Source organism: Etheostoma cragini, chromosome 1 (genome assembly GCF_013103735.1).
Source record: "Etheostoma cragini isolate CJK2018 chromosome 1, CSU_Ecrag_1.0, whole genome shotgun sequence".
NCBI classification, from domain to species: domain Eukaryota; kingdom Metazoa; phylum Chordata; class Actinopteri; order Perciformes; family Percidae; genus Etheostoma; species Etheostoma cragini.
Window position 1 is genome coordinate 19,177,599 of NC_048407.1, and position 18,831 is coordinate 19,196,429.

General features: G+C 37.5%; 1 protein-coding gene across 3 annotated transcripts in view; it reads left to right on the forward strand.

Moving 5' to 3' along the window:
- Positions 1–17,397, forward strand: part of cpne7 (copine VII) — a 28,409-nt gene extending 11,012 nt beyond the window's left edge. For all 3 annotated transcript variants that reach the window (XM_034878369.1, XM_034878378.1, XM_034878387.1), the window contains 11 exons: positions 2,355–2,438; positions 2,526–2,615; positions 2,791–2,885; positions 3,080–3,170; positions 3,467–3,526; positions 4,170–4,303; positions 8,994–9,048; positions 11,846–11,897; positions 13,957–14,090; positions 15,138–15,374; positions 17,127–17,397. In XM_034878369.1, the coding sequence (XP_034734260.1) occupies positions 2,355–2,438; positions 2,526–2,615; positions 2,791–2,885; positions 3,080–3,170; positions 3,467–3,526; positions 4,170–4,303; positions 8,994–9,048; positions 11,846–11,897; positions 13,957–14,090; positions 15,138–15,374; positions 17,127–17,279 (1,185 nt within the window). In that variant the 3' untranslated portion in view covers positions 17,280–17,397. The remainder of the gene's footprint in view (positions 1–2,354; positions 2,439–2,525; positions 2,616–2,790; positions 2,886–3,079; positions 3,171–3,466; positions 3,527–4,169; positions 4,304–8,993; positions 9,049–11,845; positions 11,898–13,956; positions 14,091–15,137; positions 15,375–17,126) is intronic.
- Positions 17,398–18,831: the final 1,434 nt, after the last annotated feature.

Here is an 18,831-nt window from a genome sequence, read left to right on the forward strand (position 1 = left end):
TATCCTTTCAATCCCATTTGTCACTACCCGATGTGAGTTAAGTGGAGCTGTGAGTCACGCGTGCTCAGTTTAAACGGTTTACGACACTACGTGTCATACCCGATGAGAGTCGAGTCAGACCATAGACCGTATATATGAGTCAGACCCAAGGGGTAAGCGAGCGCTGTTAGCATTCCATTGACCACCATTAATTTTGCCGCCACTTTGACAGCGAATAACTTTAAATCTGAAGCGTTTAAAAACTTTTGTTGTCCATTGTTTTAGTTCTAAAGAAACATGCCAATATATAAAAAGATCCAATCGATATGCCTCTAGGGCTTCGTAGCAGGCGTTTTTGTAAAAATAGGCTAACGTTTGTGTCATATCCAGTCAACTTTTCCTGAAAATCACCGTATTGTCAGGAAAAGCTCACAGACAATTTTAAATTACATTAGCTTTTTTGGTTTAATTAACAATGTTAACTAGCATTTTAGTTAGCAATAATTAGCCTGTGCCTATGTTATCTTCTTACTTATACCTACGCTCTCCGTCTCTGCAAGATTCAGCTTTTTCTATGTTCAAATATACAATGACTCAGGAAGCCTAGTGACAAGTCCATAGCAAACAGTTCACTTTCACAATTTGCCCAGTTACCCAGTGTGCTTTGTTGAATGTTCTCAATGTTTTACCCCACAGTTAATAACTGAAGCAGCTAAGTGTTTCTAATTAGCTGCTTGTCAGCTGTATCACCTCAACGTGTTGTAGGTATTGAAGGATCAATGCGTAGCTTTAGATGAACAGGAGGATTAGTGATGAGAAATCATTGATATCCCAGCCTAGGATTGAATTTTGACAGCTGTGTTCATGCCGTTGATGCCGCTGGCTAGCGGTTGCCATGACAACAAAGAGAGGATGCTATGGCTCTTTTTGCTCCTGTCCCTGAGGAGATGTATCTGGCTAATGTGGCGGGAAATGCTGCATTAACAGTCTCATTCGGTGTACACACACACACACAGCGTTCCTTTAAACAGCAGAGTTGATTAAATGAGTATATCAGGTCAAAGGAACTGATTTCCCCAGGGTTTTAAGTTGTGAAACTGGTAATGATATGTGCCTTACTGCACATTTGTGTGTATGTGTGTGGCAGTGTGTTTTACGCACAATTCTTTTTTTTGTACATAGGGCTAAAGATTAGCAATAATATTACAGTAATTAATTAGATGAGTTGAAATGTGAATATTTAGAAAATATCTGTGATGTCATGACTCTGCTGTAAAGGAGTTTAAACCTTTTGGATTTATTATCCTGCAGACCTCTTGCTGACGTTGTCATTGTAGATCACTGAAGAATCAATTGACCTAAATAATCGGTGTTGCTCTGCTCTCAGGCACTTGTACTTGAGACTCAGAGGATGATTTAGGCTACCGTAAATAGCCTTAAAAGGGTGCAAAATCGTTCATGTTTTCAATTTAGCTGGTACTTACACTAATGATGTAAATGGACACAGCCACCGTTGAGTTACTGTTATATGAATGCATTATGATAAATGGAAAAATAACAACCCAATGCTGGGTCATTTTAGATACATTTTGCATATCGGAAGTAATTGAGTGCAAAAGAAAGTTTATGTTCTTTATTAGCGAGTTTCCAATATTGGTTAAAGAAATCAATAAAGGTATTTTGAAACTACAATGAAGGCTGTATAGGAGAAAACAGCAGGTCATTAATGCTATTGGCTTAAGAAAAAGGTTGGTGATTGAATGAAAAAATGTAATAACTAGGGAATGGCATGAGTCAGAAGCTTGTAAAATATTCTCAAACTCTCATCTCTGACCAAAAAAAGCTATTTTTCTAAAAATCCTCCAAAAGAGCCATCATGCTGTGTTGTAAATTTGATACCTGCTTCTCCCTGAACTTTAATCACAGAGATTACCTCTGCAATCAGCTTATGATAAATCAGTGTCAACAGATATTTGTATGAATTACAATTTCCTTTCATATAAAGCATCCAACAAAACAACAAACAAGATACATATTGAAATCATCCAAACTGATTTTGCCTGAGTGAAGTTCATCACATCCTCAAGTAAAATATCATCTGAGTTGTTAGCTTCAACAGGGTGAATCAAATGAAATCAAACCTCTAGTGTTAAACGTGATGTTGTATGTGGGTCATTTGGTGTCATTTCTCTCGTTAAATACATCTGGATCTCAATGAGACTTTCCAACTTTTCCTTATTCCATTTCAACAATTTCAGAAAGAAATTTGACCTGACAGTACCAGAAGAAATACTTAATCAAACTTTATCATCTTCCCTTCGGATTCATTGTTACAATAATAGTCAGTAGTTTTGATGTTCTGTTTCCCCCCGCAGGATCTCTTCAGTAAGTCAGACCCATTTTTGGAAATATACCGAATCAATGACGATGAAAGTGAACAACTTGTGCACAGAACTGAGGTAAATTCATCATGTTCCCTCTTCAGTCTAAGGAAAAGCTGTTTTCTGCCACTCTGCCTCATAGGTAATGTGCTCCGACTCCAACAGGTGATTAAAAACAACCTGAATCCTGTGTGGGAGCCCTTTAAAGTGTCGCTCATATCCCTGTGCAGCTGTCAGGAGGACCGGAAGCTCAAGGTAAGGGACCTTTAGCTACAAAGTCCACATCAGCAAAAAACATAGGGGTCAGAAACTGTAGAAACAGTACTTAACAAGAATACAATAAAGGCGTTTCATGATGATTTGAGGGATGAGTGAACGACCAAACCAACAAAGAGAAAGTACAAAGCATTGTTGTCCGTGTGTTCCACAGTGCCTAGTTTGGGATTATGACTCCAGGGGGAAACACGACTTCATTGGCGAGTTCTACGCCACTTTCAGGGATATGCAGAAAATTGCCAGTGGAAAAGAGGTCAGTAAGTAGAGAGGCTGAGCAGAGCGAAGACGAGACAGCCATGTAACCATTTCATCCAATTCCAATATGCCTCTCCTTTTACTCTGAAACACTGAAATCCATCCCAGATGGAACAAATGTCATGGTACTAAAGATATATCACCAAGGTTCAAACTGCTCCTGTTCTTTGTCTTTAATGTACTTTGTTTAAGGTGACGTGGGATTGTGTGAATCCCAAGTACAAACAGAAGAAAAGGAACTATAAAAATTCAGGAGTTGTCATCCTCACTGACCTTAAGGTATGAATCACTTGAACCAATCAGTGTTTTATTTTACATCATGAAATGGGAATAAAAGAAACTGGCCCAATGAGCTTTTAGTTGTATGAAACAGTTTTAGAATCAGTATAAATGAATTGTAGTCATAGACCCTTGTTTGCATCTATTCACTGTACATAGAACAGTCTTGTTTAGTTTCTCTCACTGTATTACAGCAAAAAGAGAAACTGGCATGGGTGCTCACACACTTTTTACACTTTACAGTCAACAGATTTGTTGGGTTAATTTTGTTTTATTGACTAGATGCTTTTTTGCAGCTACACAGAGTGTACTCCTTCTTAGATTACATCATGGGAGGATGCCAGATTCACTTTACGGTAAATTAAACATTAACACTTCACTGTCATTGAGTTTTTAAATGCACATGGCTCTGGTTGCCTTGATTAACTGATTCAAATTCTCTGTATGTTGCTTCTTTGTTTAGGATCATATACCCAATAGAAAAGCATACTTTGGTTTGGTGTTCCACTATCATGCAGCATGCAGCAAATGTTACATTACACTGCTTTTAAAGATACTTTTTACCCTTAAAATACCCCCTGATAATGTTTTGGTCCGTGTACACAGTTTTCTTGTAGGCAGCTTCGTGGAATACATTCAAACCTTCAACTCTTGACCTTTGGTCTGCCCTCTGTGGTGCTACCTCTCACTCTCTAGCTGGATTACGGAATCAGTGAATATTAATTATGATGATTGATGTTGTAGATGCAGTGCCTCGTGTTGAAATAGCTGGCTGCTGTGTACGGGAGTTTGAGCTGTTTCCATCTACAGTATGTGGGTGTAAAAAGACCAAGTTCTTACCTCTGATCACATAATTTATTCTGCCATTATGCTTATTTCAGGCTCGCTCACGCAGAGTTGTTTCTAATATGTTTAGCAGCCAAATGAAAAGTAAAGTAGCAAAAGAAGAACTTAATTGATTCTGTCGTATTGTTCATGCTGACCACATCTTTCTACCAGGTTGCCATTGACTTCACAGCCTCCAATGGAGACCCAAGGAACAGCTGCTCTTTGCACTACATCAACCCTTACCAGCCCAATGAGTACCTGAAGGCTCTGATAGCAGTGGGGGAGATCTGCCAAGACTATGATAGGTTCGTTAGTCCTTTGTTTCTCAGTATAAGCTCTTTGGTGCCTACAGGGTTTGTCTGGGTCTCCGTAAACTGGAGCTGCAGAGTGCCCCTTGTGTGTCATTTTGGTGTGCTCTCTCACACTGAAACGAGCCACTCCATGTGCACCATAGTAAAAGGATTGGAATGGAAAACATTAAGAACTAGAAACAAAATGGCAGATAGTCTGTCAAGGTACTCGTTTTTTTAAATATTTTCCAGCTTTTAACAATCTGTCTGAAAGATGACAATTTGACCTTTATAGATTTTTGGCATGGATCTTAAAGCAATATGTGAATTTATTTCTTGCATAACAGTTAACAGAAAAATCTTTCACATAATGTTTTTTTTATTTTAGAAAATACCACAATGAAACAAACCAAAGTGAAAATACTCCTTTAGATGACTTAATCTGTTTTACAAATACCTTCACATTATTTTGTCCTTTGCTTTTCATTTTTAGATATTACTATCAGTCAATGTTTACTTTTGAGAAAACTGTTATTATGATCAAATCACCAATACCCTTGTGTCATGTATCTTCAGTCTCTTTCCACAGAGAAAAAGAGCACTCAGATCTAAATTGCAAATTGGTCCAGTTTGGGTGTTTTCATGTCTGTAAGATCACAGGATCTCTCAAAAACCTTGGCAGGTTTCAAAGAAAACCAAAAAATTACAAACCAGCCGGCATGCTATCCCTAACAACTGCTGGTGCTCTTGGAGGCAAAATGAAAACAGAAAATCCAAGGTACTCAAGTGAATGGTTAAGAATAAGCAAATAAATAAAAAGGGCCTAGTCTAGTGGTCACGCGTTTAAGATACATGTGGCCGTTACATCGTCTCGATTCTCTTTGTTGCCTATTCTTGTTCTTCCCAATCGTCTTTGGCGTTGCTAAGTGACAGACACAACAACAGGGCCTCTGCAAAATAGCCTCGGTAAGGGACTTGTTTTAGTGGAATGTGCTCGTTTAAAAGTTGTTTTAATTATGCAACAGAAAACTGGATTCACTCTGCAGAGATCTGAGGAGCAGTTAACCATAGTAGGCTACTCGTAAATCGACCAGAGTTCTGAATGCTAAAATAAAGAAAGCGGAAGGTGAGGGACATTTGGTGGATCTTCTGGTTGCAAAGGAGAAATCTCCTAAATGAATCGTTGTCAATATGAACTAGATCACATTTGGTCAAAGTGCAGTATGTGTAGAAAATACATTTGGAGACAGAAAGAGAAAAGTCATGATTCTAGTTTAGGAATCACTGTAATAAAGCATGCCTACACACAAGCATGTGCCTCTGCCATTTGTAAGGACTGTGCTAACTGTTTTGCAGGTACTTCACAGGCTCTATGCTCACTGTGGTGGCTGCATGGGCTTTCACCTGTGAATACCTCAGTGACATAGTTTTCTCTGAGTATCTGTTGCAGCTACTGGTCCCCCTCCTTAGCTTGCAGAGACTCATTACCCCAAACTACAGACGAACACATGCAGAGACAGAAGATAACACCAGAATAGCAGGCACTTCAGAAAGAAGTGGGAGTCATTATGGCTGGTGAAATAACAGTGTTGTGTATAATCAGATGTAAAGACAGAGAAGGTGCGGCAGAAAGCCTGTTTGAGGAATCACTAAAGACACTAACGCTATTTGAACAAAGTTACATTTTGAGAATTCCTGTTTAATGATGACAGTTTTGGGCTTCAGTTGCTCAGACATATGTTGGTTTTAAAATGTCTGATTGTCTATCTGAAATGTACAAAAAAACCTATCAGTTATTGCAGGTAGGCTTGCATGTACTTTCTAGTTTTGGGGAATTATTTATAATATCATATGTGTTAGAGAAAGACCATCTCCTCTGAATAAACTAAGCCAGATAAGGATTAACACTAACACTATAACTCCTGATTTATGCAGATCCTCCTATTAAATAGCAGGGGAGCACTGTCTGGCTAATTATAGTAAGAGCACTGCACTCAAGACACTGAAAACCTGCCCCAGAATTAGCAGCTCATCCTTGTACCTTTTCATTTCCGTGTTTACATATACACAAGAGATTCACACATGGAAACATGCATTTGGGAAAACAGTGACGACAAGTGTAGGCAGCCCTTCCCTCTTAAGTTGGAATTGTTATTGAGGTGTAAAACGTGGGCAAGCAAACCTTTTAGCCTTTAGTGAAAATAGGTGATGTGGGATTTTAGAGTCCTTGCAGAGGAGTGCATTACAGAGCTGGAGTGACTAGCTTTTGTCTGTGTGGGCAGAGGCTCGTTTACCTTGCTGAAAGAGCTATTATACCGAGCACATCTCCCCGTTTCTCCTCACGTGTGCTGACAAAGTAAGAAAACCAAGATCACCATACATTTCACATTCAAAATTCATATGATGAAAATTACTTGTCAGTAGACTTCTCTGCCCTCTTCTTTGGGCTGAAGTTACTGTGTCATATCTCTAATCCAGGAGATAGAGTTTGGTAGTCTTTTAAAATAGTCATAATACCGTAAAGATCTATCCATTAACGCTCCAAGGGCATATTTATAAAAGTATGGAAAGAGTCTAGAGGTCGAGATAATGAGTGCTGTACAATACAGCTCAGGATAGAATTGGCTCAGCATGAAATACCTCATTTACCATTTGAATATTTTCATTAAAATTCTTTCTCTATATTGGTTATGTTAGTAAACAGTATAATACCAAACACATAATTAGTTTTTTCTATTATTATGCATCTATACACCATACTTCAGTGTGTTGGGAAGTTTCACAGTAGTGGAAGAAAGGCCTGTATTCAGTGGAACATCATTATTTTGATGAAAATGGATTTGAAACATCAAGTTGAAAAAACATATACATGTTGATTGTTAATTTAGAGCAAAGCCAATTTGAATGCTATCAGTTGCAGGACCTGGCCACTGAGATCTATTTATTTGTTTGGCACATTAGAGTGTGTTATATCTGGATACAGTACAACACATTAGCCACGTGGAGAGGTTGTATTACAGAGAATAAAAGTTGGACTCATTCACAGTTTTTTTTTCTAGTAATAGAGAATAATGATGGTAACCAAATATGTGCTGAAATGGTCAATGCACCATATTTAGTGATGTCATTTTAACTGAGCCCACAGTCTGTTGCCATTTCCATTTGCAGCTACTTTTACAATAAATAATACTGCAAAGTTCTGTGTAAAGACACACATTATCCTCCATATTCCTTATGGATAATGATCTGTTGGTGTGTTACTAGTACGGTTGCTGCAACAACAGCAAGTGTCAGTGCTACTAATTATTGTAGTAGAACAATTACAACTTAAAGTAAAGTTTGTTGCTGACTCTGACTCATCATTTTGCCAATGTTTATTTAAATCCACACCCATTAGAGTTAATTAAACACTTCTGATAGCTCTAAAAAACAGCCTCAAAGCCATATTAGATCTATGAGTGGACAAACAACTCTCCAATCAACACTTGTCAACACACCAAGTAAATCAATACTTATCAACAGTTTTTTGGTGTGTACCCTTTGATGTACCCACACTATGTCCGGAGGAAATATAGAACACATCACATAATTTTATGATTCTGTTGAGTGGGAGATGTTATTTGTGATTGCACTGGGGTGCAGAATTGGGGTTATTTTACCAGTCACAAAGGCATGTTTACTAAATCTTCTGATAAGGGAGGCAACCATTGGAGAAAGTTGTCTGTAGACAAACATTCACTGACAGCTCTGCAGCTTATCCTAAGTACCAGGTTTTCTAGATACAGTAGGCACAAGGTGTTGTCTATGTGTTTATTATATAGAAGGTCCTTTGACTGCATGGAATCAAAGGGGTAGTCCCTTCATTTGTTATGACACTTCCATAAGGTTAGGAGACTTACAAGAGATTTAAAAGTTTTAAAAAAACAGTAAACTATGGTCCATAATGCAACTTTGTCCTGCCCTTGTAAAAGCTCACGGCTTTTAAAAAAGAAAAGATAAATGAAATACCGCAACAATTGCAAAATAGACTAGCAGAACAAAGAGAGCTGTTAAAATGTGCCAAAAGCTGTTCAGATTTTATGACTATTAGGCGTTCTAAGACATTCTGCAGTAAATAGCCTTTTGTGGTGCATTTTAGTTTTTGGATGTAGAAAAACATGGATTGATTGTAGGCCATTGAACCGTCAAGTGCAATTGTTGAACCTCACTCTCTGGTGTATCTACATGCAGAATATGCCTTTATATGCCTCAAAACATCACATTTTTTGTTGTCGACAGCTGGAAATGTGATGACTACAAGGTCATGTCTTAGTTTACTTTTAGTGTAAATATATATATCAAATAGGGAATGGTTTCAGAGAGAGCCTTTGTCTTGTTATTTGTACAAATCTGTGCACGCTGTACTTTAGCACAGCATAGCAGAGCCTCTTGCAGTAATATCTTCCCATCTAAACAGTACGATGAAAAATGGAGAGGGTAAAGACTGAACGGCTCTTTGAACAGGTGCAAGCACTACCGGCAGGGAGATTTTGAATTGTAATTCAAGCTTTTAACATTTATGAAATGCAGAAAAGCAGGGGGTTTGCTGTGGAAACGCGAACTAATGGATAAGCCATCAATATCTTTCAGATCACTATCAAAATGTATTCCAGATAAAACTGTAGTAATTGTAATAAATGACTGATTAATTTGCTTATTGTTTCAGTGACAAAAGATTTTCAGCTTTGGGCTTTGGTGCCAGAATCCCTCCAAATTATGAAGTGAGTATCTTTTTCAGTATCTCTCCTCTCCCGGTTTTTTGTTCATTTTAAACATCCCTTTTTCTATTCTGTTAATGACACTGGCTTTCTCTTCACACAAACAATATTATGCATAGTAATACTATATATTCACATGCTCATATGGAACTTGGTATTTTCCACTACCCTGGGACTTAACGTTAACAAATTAGGGATTTTATTGTTATTCACAAGCTCCATGTGTTAAAATAGCAACTTGTCTTGAGAAAACAACATGTTCTGATAAAACAAAACCCCTGTAATGTTGATGACGAGTTCACATAATGATTCATGAGTGTGAGAGCGTTTGTTCAAGCAAATTGGACTTTGACAACCCAAAGCCTTCAGTGATTCTGAATAGACCTGTGAAGAAGGCGCACACACACACACACACGCACACACACACACACACACACACACACACACACACACACACACACACACACACACACACACACACAAACACACACACACAGTTGAATCCCTATGCTGTTGATCTATCAGATCAGAACAGCCTATGTTTAATGTAAGATTGTACTGCTCTTTTTGCCAATGTGAAACATTCAATATTACAATATGTCATTCCAAGATTTGTGGCTCAGTAAATACAAACTATTACTTTCTGAATTTACCATGACAGTGACTGCCCTGCAGGAGTCAAATTTATTTTACTTTGTGGTTGGTGGTGCAGGTGAATGCTCATTAAAACTAATCATGACCTGCATCTATAAAGTTATAGGCTACACCTGTGTGCAGGTCAGATGGACTTGGGCTCTTTCTCAGTATGTGCTGTTGTGCTCTCTTGTATTCTTCTTAATTATGCATTATGTATAATAAGTGGGATTTGAAAACATATACGTGTGAAATAAGGATCCAGGATGTTTATCTGTCAGCCAGTGATACAGCAGATAGTGAGTTGTGTGATTTAATTGGAAGCCTATATTCAATATGGCCAATTTTGTTTTCTAAAATTTAAAGTCTCTACAAAAAGTTGCACCCTTAAAAGCACCAGTTTAGAAGAGAACATCTCTTCCCATTAGGTACTCAGGGGTTTAAAGTGTTTAGTTTGGTGAAAATGGACTCTGGTGTGTTTACCCTCTGCTGTTTCACTTGGACACCTTCTTTCTGGCAGTCTCGGTCCAGTTGTTGGCTTCCAAGCAAACTCTGGTGTGGTTTGTTGGTGGTCTGAAAGTAAATGAGGAAGCAAACCAAAGGATTTTATGACAATAGATAAGTAATTTTAGCATACATTTTGAAGCTTAACCACATATATGACTGATTGTAAACTGTTTAGGGAGGGACTTGCTTAGGTATGCAATTCCTTTGGACAAAAGCAATTAAAACTGCAGCTTGTTGTGCTTGTGTCCTACTCTGTGTACTATGGCAGTTAATTAATAATGTTTGGTTTTTAGGCAAATTATACTAATATTGCTCAGTTATTTCTTTGTGAGCTCTTTGTGACAACAAAGAACATAATTACACATAAGAAGCATTTAGGTTTGTAAAAAGCCACTGAACACAAACTGGACCAGAACGGAAAGGCAACATTATTTTTTCTCCTAGTCCAGCAAAGTCCACCAAATGAATACTTAACAAATCAGTTAATCTGCTTTATTGGGATTGTGTGTGCGTGGTTTGATCATATTTGATTGCCAGTGCACCGCCAACATGTGTAAATACCCCACAACTGTGATCAGATCTATATTTAAATGTTGCAAAATCCTGATTTGTGCTCTTAAGTATGTGACATCAAATTTTTCCTAATGAGCCCTGTTTTCTTCAAACTTGTAAGAAAAGTACAAACAAAAACATGTACAAATAACAATACAGAAATTTCTCATTTAAAACAAAAGTGACTTCCAACTTTGGCAGAAAATGTTGTTTGCTCCTTTGCTTAGTAAGAAAACAACTGACACAATAGGTTTTCAGTGCCTTTAAAAGGAGTGTTGTTTTTGCACAGATGCTATCAACAACAAACAGATTTTTCATGTACTTGGGAAAACAGGCAAAGCTAATACATAAGATTTTAAAGTGTTCTTATAAGCCATGCCAGTGAACCAACCTTCACAATACCAGAGCCTCACAACTAAAACACCTAAATAGAATAGTTAATATTACGAGTTACACCTGTGTGCTTCCATGTCAAAAGGTCTGCCATGAAACAGGCCTGTTAAATGAGATACAAAACAAGATCCCCTCCTTTGCACTGGCCCAATGCAAAAACAATTATTAATTTCTCTGGGCTTCTTATATCTAGCTATACAGTGACTAAATACAGGCTGTTAATCACATTATAGACAAAAATGACTTAAAAGAAAGTAGCCAGCTGGAGAGGAGTCAGTTGCCACCGATCTGGCTGACAGTTGGTGCTCGTGGAAAATACAGTTTCTTGTGAGAGGAGCTATCATATTGCCAATTAAACAGCTTTGAGAAAAACAAAGTAAATCTGACGTTTGGATGGCAAAAATAGACCAGATCAAATAAGAGGGGTTGCAAACTCTTTCAGAAACCAGATTTTCAGCATATAGTGCATGCTATATGCTTATTACAGCATAGTGTGGTGAAGCAGGGTATTAATACAAGCAGACCCTTCAGAGTATAGTACACACAGATCAATATACAAATGACATAACCAAGTCTTATTGTGAAACACTCCTGAAAAAGTGTGGTACTCTTAACCAATGGTTGAAATAGAAATTATACACAAAAGGGTGGTATACCACAAAGCCTCCTTGAACACCAATTAGTGTTTTATAATTTTCTTTTTTTCCATTGACAGGTGTCTCATGACTTTGCTATCAATTTCAACCCAGAAGACGATGAATGTGAAGGTAAGTTTTACATTCATAAGCCCTTAAAATTATCAGTATTACTCAGCAGGTATTGTATCACATATTTCAGTTGAATGTACACGTGACATGATTATTTTCATACAGTGCAAAAGTAAATTGAAAACAACTTCTATGGGCTGAAATTTGTGCCAACAGAAACTGAATTTGAATCATTCACATTTCCATTTTAATTGCTAAACATGAATAATTGCATTGAAAAACTGAGTTTATCACATTGTTTGAAATTGTATTGTTTAATTTGAATCATTGAATTAAAAAACATTGAGAAACTGAATCTGAATAGGATAGTTTGAAATTAAATGTATTCATTTGGAAATGAAATCCAATAATATACGATCATCATTGAAAATTCAACTCTCTATATATTTTCACATTCAGTTCTCATAATTCAAATCTAGTTCACAAAATTCAATTTCACGTTACTGTGGCAGACATCCGGGTAGTTGAAGAATGACGGAAGAGCAATTGAATGCTCTTCCGGCGTTTTTCACCTTTATGAGGCAAAAAAGTGGCTCGTAACAAGTGACAGGTGGTCAAAAAAGTTAACCTCATGCCCTGGTTGTGTGTATTTGCAGTGTGTCTGCTAAATGCTGCGCACGTATGGTCAAATTAATGAAGTTGTTTTCTTTTTTTTTAGAGATGATTTTTTTTTTTTTTCACCTTTAATTTTTGACAGGACAGTTAGGGAAGGCATGCAAGAAATCGTCACCGGTCAGATTTAAACCCTGGACCTCAGCGTTGAGGCATAAACCTCTCACCACATGTGCACCTGCTCCACCACTGAGGCCACCTGGCCACACAGTTGTTTTCTTAATGTGCTTGTGTTATGTCTATTTGCACGTGTTTTCTTAAGTTGTAGGGTGTTTGCCCCTGCCGGCCACGTAGACTCTGGCTACTTCACATAGCATTCTGAGACGGGAGGAAAACGTGCTTTGGTTTGATGGTATTTCTTTAAACCAATCAGAATTGTCACAGGTGGTGTTAAATGGCTGCAAAATACTCATGGGAGAGAAAACTCAGATTGGACAGCTAGTCAACCAACTAGACTAAAGATCTGAGGAGCAGTCAACAATAGTCCAGTACGCAAAGAAGTGTAAAATACATGGAATTTCCTGCAACACTAGAGCAATCCCGGAAGTGGAACGTGAAGGATATAGACTAGGATGGGAGTGATGTGATGTTGTCTGTTAAAACCGGCCAGAAGCCTAGCCGCTAAGTTCTGGACCAGCTGGAGGCCAGATTTATGGTTGATGCCAGTAAGAAGACAATTGCAGTAGTCTATCGACGGAAAAATAGGCGGGCGTGAACTAGTCTTTTACTTACTTAGGATAAATACATACTTATTTATTTACTTACTTATGATATTTACATGCTTATTTATTTACTTACTTACTTATGACATTTACATAGTTACATGGTAATGGTGGGAAAGTATTCAGATGTTTTACGTAAGTTAAAGTAGCAAAACTACAGTGTAAAAAAAAACTCAGGTAAAAGTATTGCATTCCAAATCTTACTTAGTAAAAGTACAAAAGTATCAAAAGTAAAAATACAACTTTTGCAGAGTGACCCATTTCTGAAATATGTATATATATATATTGCAGATTTATATTGTGTATTAATAATCAAAATCTGCAAAGTAACTAAAGTTATCAAATAAATGTACAACATTTGACATAGTGGGGTAGAAGTGTGAAGTAGCATAAAATGGAAATACTCAGGGAAAGTACAAAAACCTAAAAATTGTACTTACGCACATTACTTGACTGAATGTGCTTAGTTACATTCCAACACTGCTTTTTGGATTTCATAATTGATTGGTTGTTAAAATTGAAATGAACAAATCTAAAACTTTGCTTCTTTCAGAGGATTTAACTTTTCTAACTTGTGTTAGGCAGAAAACATATTAAGGTATTTGGTATGATCCTTGAGACTGCAAAAAATAATTAATCCGACTGTACCTTTTAATTTAAAGTTGCTTGTTTAATGACACATGGTAACTGTTTCCCTCGTTTTGCTCTGTGCTCTTTTTGATCAGAGATCCAAGGAGTGGTTGAGGCGTACCAGAACTGCCTTCCTAAGATCCAATTGTATGGCCCAACCAATGTTTCGCCCATCATTAACAGGATAGCCAAGTTGGCAGCAGGCGACGGCATCATTAAAGATGCTTCTGTGAGTGTCTCTTTATTAGAAATATATTAATGTAATACCGGCTTTGTTGTTGTACATCCCACTGAGTTTCCAGAGTGAGTGGCCTCTGGTTCACCTCACTGTTTGGAGTAATGATGCCCTATGGGGCAAATAATAATGGGCCCCTTCTGGGGAAGAAGGGGCCCATTATATAACACATTACGAGTGAAGTCATACAGTGCCATATTGATGTTAAATATGTTAGACATAGTTCCAAATCATTGACCCTTTTATTGTTAGAAATCACCTCATGAACTTCTGTTAAAATGCAATGTAACACGTGGCTAATAGAGTCACTCTGCTTCTTGTCTTTCCTTGATATCATTGGGAGAAAGAACACAAGTCTATATATATCGATAAGTAATATAGTATATAATATAAGTAAATAATATAAGTCGATATATTGAATATCTTAAATTAACCAGCATCAGCACATACATTATGTTCTAAACTATTACACCTGTGCAATTGCACTGACCTTTATGTAATTATTTACTCCTTAATATCAGTCCTTCTTTTGATCAGTAAATGAGCTGCAGTAAACAATTAAGCATACATGGCACACATTAGACATGCAAAATAACACATAAACACACAGTAAGGGTACCAACAAACTAACCACTAACCATGGGACCAATCAGAAACGGTTACAGTAGTCTGTGCCATGTTAATATTCTTGCAGTTATTGTATTTTAATGTTGACCCTAACCCTAACCCTGTTCAGTGGGAACATGAACAAAAAAAAATGTCAATGTCTCTACAGTTTGACATGTAGTTACGTCAAGTTATGTCCTTTGTTTTTAATATGCTTTTTATCTATTCTTTAAAGTGTTTTTTTTGTAACATCATTAAACATGCCACACACATATACTGTACACTTATCTACTCAGTGGAGGCTCTAAAACGACACAAGACAGCATGAAAAGCCTACTTTAGATCATAACACACACAGAGCGTTGTTCTTGCTTATAACCACACGTAATTGTTTAAATGGGCTAATAAATACTGAAAGCTCTCATCTTCTTCCAGCGATACCACATCCTGCTCATCCTCACAGATGGTGTAGTGACAGACATGGCAGATACGCGCGAAGCTATTGTACGAGCGTCCTACCAGCCTCTCTCCATAATCATTGTTGGTGTGGGCAATGCAGACTTCACAGACATGGAGATTTTGGATGGAGACGACGGAGTCCTACGCTCACCAAAGGGCGAGCCAGTCCTCAGGGACATTGTGCAGTTCGTGCCCTTCAGAGACTTCAAAACGGTCAGTTTTTCTCTCCGTCTGTCAATCTGCACTTGTTGACTTTCTGCCTGAACCTCACTCCTTCTGACGGCTGTGCTAGTGATGCTCATGGACATTCCTTTTTTTTTTACATAACCGCCCCCTACTTTGTTCTTCTAAGAGCAGATAAGAAGCTTTTGCCTGCTTTGCCAGTGCCACATTTGGACATCATGGACGGGAGGAAATCCAGAAATTGTATCAAACAACAATGTATTCTTGCATTTAGCAACATTTCAGCTGTGCAATTATGCCGTCTGTTGTTGACTAGATGTATAATGTTATAAACATGGAACATGTTTCCAAAATGTGCGATGTATAATATATATTTAGTAGGTGTATGCATCTCTCCCTTAAGACAATCTAATACATATACATGGGTTATAAACCATTTAGGGACAATGCATATTCGATGTTGAATCGATTTGTTGCGATTCAATGAGATAAGATTAAATCTCACAAAGTAGATACAATTAATATTTGTTTATTGTTAACACATTAATTTTTGATTATACCTCTAAATAAGCCTAATCTATAAAATGTTACTTTATGACATAGGGAAAAAATGGAAAACAAACAAATCAATTCAGAACTACATATCTTGTGTTTATTTATAGAAACATACTGTACGGATTGTGCTGTATGATTGTACTGTTGATTCAGGTTGTTTTTATTGCGCTCGCAACTCTCGTTACCTCATTGTGAGACGCCATTAAGTTGTGCACCCCCATCCATGCACACACCCTTGTCTCTTTCAACAGCATTGCACACAGAGCTGAAGCTTTGTTGGAATGACAAAGCTTTTTTAACCGATTTGTTGATGTAGAATCGGGCCATCGGCCAATTCCTGGTCCATTTAGCTCGATCCAGTAGTCTATGTATCAGTGTGCTCAAATCATGATAATACAACCGGATATCGATTTGGATTAGTGAATCTTTACATCCCTAATATTTACCATGTACAGATAGGCGATAAACTAAAAAAAATTAGTAAATGAGTGGAGAAACCTAACTAATGCAGACACTTTCATACAGGAAAAAAGGTCATGAAAGGGTATGTGACGAATATGAAAATGATGTGAATTGAATCATATGATCTTCATAGTCACCATATCTTAAACCAATTAAACATCTTTGGAAGATGAACAGATGCATTGCACAATGATTCCCTCCACCATCATCAGAACACCAAATAGAGAAACATGTGGTGTTCATCTCTCCAATAGAGTTACAGTCTTAGAGAATGTATACAGTCTGGAAGCTGGGGGTCCAATATCTTCAGACACCTGTGTTGTTGTTTTTCTTTAGGTTATCACCCTACTGTATAGTTAACCTGAATGTGTATTGATATTATTCAGCAAGAGTTTGAGGAAACGCTTACATTCAACATAATAAAATCATAAGTGCAACATAAACTATTGCACCCATTTTTTTCACAAAGTGATGTGTGTAGACTTATCACATAAATTGATAGAAATATATTGCATGTGTAATGAATAATACCATCTAATGAGTTTTATGCTACTGGAAATTACTGTTACTAACTAATACAATGTCTGACACTGACCTACCTCTTTTAATTTGTCCAAAACAATGAAAGTGGTCCTCAAACACACCATTGGTATTTCCTTGATCAGGAAATATAATGCAAAAGCTTTACTGAAAAATGTTCTGTTTCTCAGATTAAAACAAAGTTGATATTTTGACAACTCCAGCTGTTCTCTGTCTCTTTTGCAGGCTTCACCTGCAGCACTGGCCAAATGTGTTCTGGCGGAGGTGCCCAAGCAAGTAGTAGAGTACTACAGCCATAAGGCCATCTGCCCTATGAGTCCTTTGAGGGACTTACTGACCCCCATCCTCAGCCCTGTCGCCACCACCCCAACAGAATAACCACCCACCTGCTCTTGGGACCAAGCTTTGACCACAGCACCAGTTCAGCAGACTAAGAGAAAGAAAGGATGCATGTCTCACAATTTTGGACTGAATGACTGAAGAGAAAATCAGATTACTATTTCAAATCAACCTACCATGAACTGACATAAGAATGGACTAGAGGCAAATCATAAGTTAGCTACAATCTATCGCTAAAATTAAAAGCTCTGTTCCAAAGTGCACCAGCCATTCTCCACAAACCCCAAAATGGCCAGTCTGCAACAGCATCAACCACGAATGACACCTCCCCTACCTTGAAAATACAAAAGCAAGCCATAGTGTGTTTGTCAGTTAGCAGGTAAAGGTTGCCAAATTAGTTTTTTTGTGTAAAATAATTAGCTAATCCCCAAGTATTCGGCCTTCTTAAAAACCAGGTGAGAAAACAGCAGCAGTAACAAAATGTCAAAAAGTGTCACCCCTTCAGACCTGTTTAGGTTGTACATCTGTGAAACCGCAAGTCACATAACTTAAGCATTTAGTGATATTTGCTATATATTATTTGCGATATTTGGGCTCTTTGTATGCTTCTTTCAGTTACAACAGTGAGGTAATAAGTCACAGCAAGACAGAAAATACTGTCAGCTCATCGGTTGGCAATGTGTTTGGGTTTCTGTGCAGCAACAAAAGTTGCTAAGAGCGAACAAAGCCCAAGAAGATGAGTGATCGCAGACTATTTTTGTTCTTTTGTTAGGTGGCTAGGGTAAAAACTGTGGAAATCATGCTTAATGTAAGGTGAATACTTTTTTTTTTTTAATGTTCGTTATTGTTGTCATCCCTAAACCAGCCGTCATGCATTCTTCACGTTTCTGCAGTGTGTTTAATGATTTTTTCTGCTGCTTTTTATATGCAATCTAGTTCTACTCAATGTTTTGTAAGGGATTTAACTGGTGAGCGCAGAGATAGATCCAACGAAAGAACAGAGCTGATCACAGTGAATGCTGTAAAACTCAGTCAGCTGTGGAATGTGTTATATCAGTTACGTTTACATCTGAAATTACTAATCTGAAAAAGGCATCATTTTTACCACAGCACATGTGGATACCCAGAACAAACTGTTTTGTCAGTCTATCTTTTTTTATGTCAAGATTACCTTGCCTAAAGGATCATTATTTATTTACGAGGCGGCATTTGTTTTTTTCTGTTCAATTGATCTTAACCATATTCATCATATTCAAAAAGATAAAACCTTCACCTACCTTGCCGGGGCTGTGTCAGATTTTTGTCATAGTGTTTAGAGTGCAGACTGTTTCAAGTGAGCTGTGTCATGTTTTGGCCAGAGTATTTCCCAAAGGAACACATTAATGCTGCGTCAGTTTCAGTAGCATTACAGTTGAAACTGACTGACGCGTTGCTGTTGTGCTGTACCATACCAGTAGAAGAAGGGAAAAAGTCAACTAAACAAGAAAGTATAATATTTAAAAATACTTTTTCATTATTTATGCAAGGAACCTTGAAAGGTTTTCTTAGCTTCATCAAGCAAATATTCCCAAAATACAGATGATTTTACCTC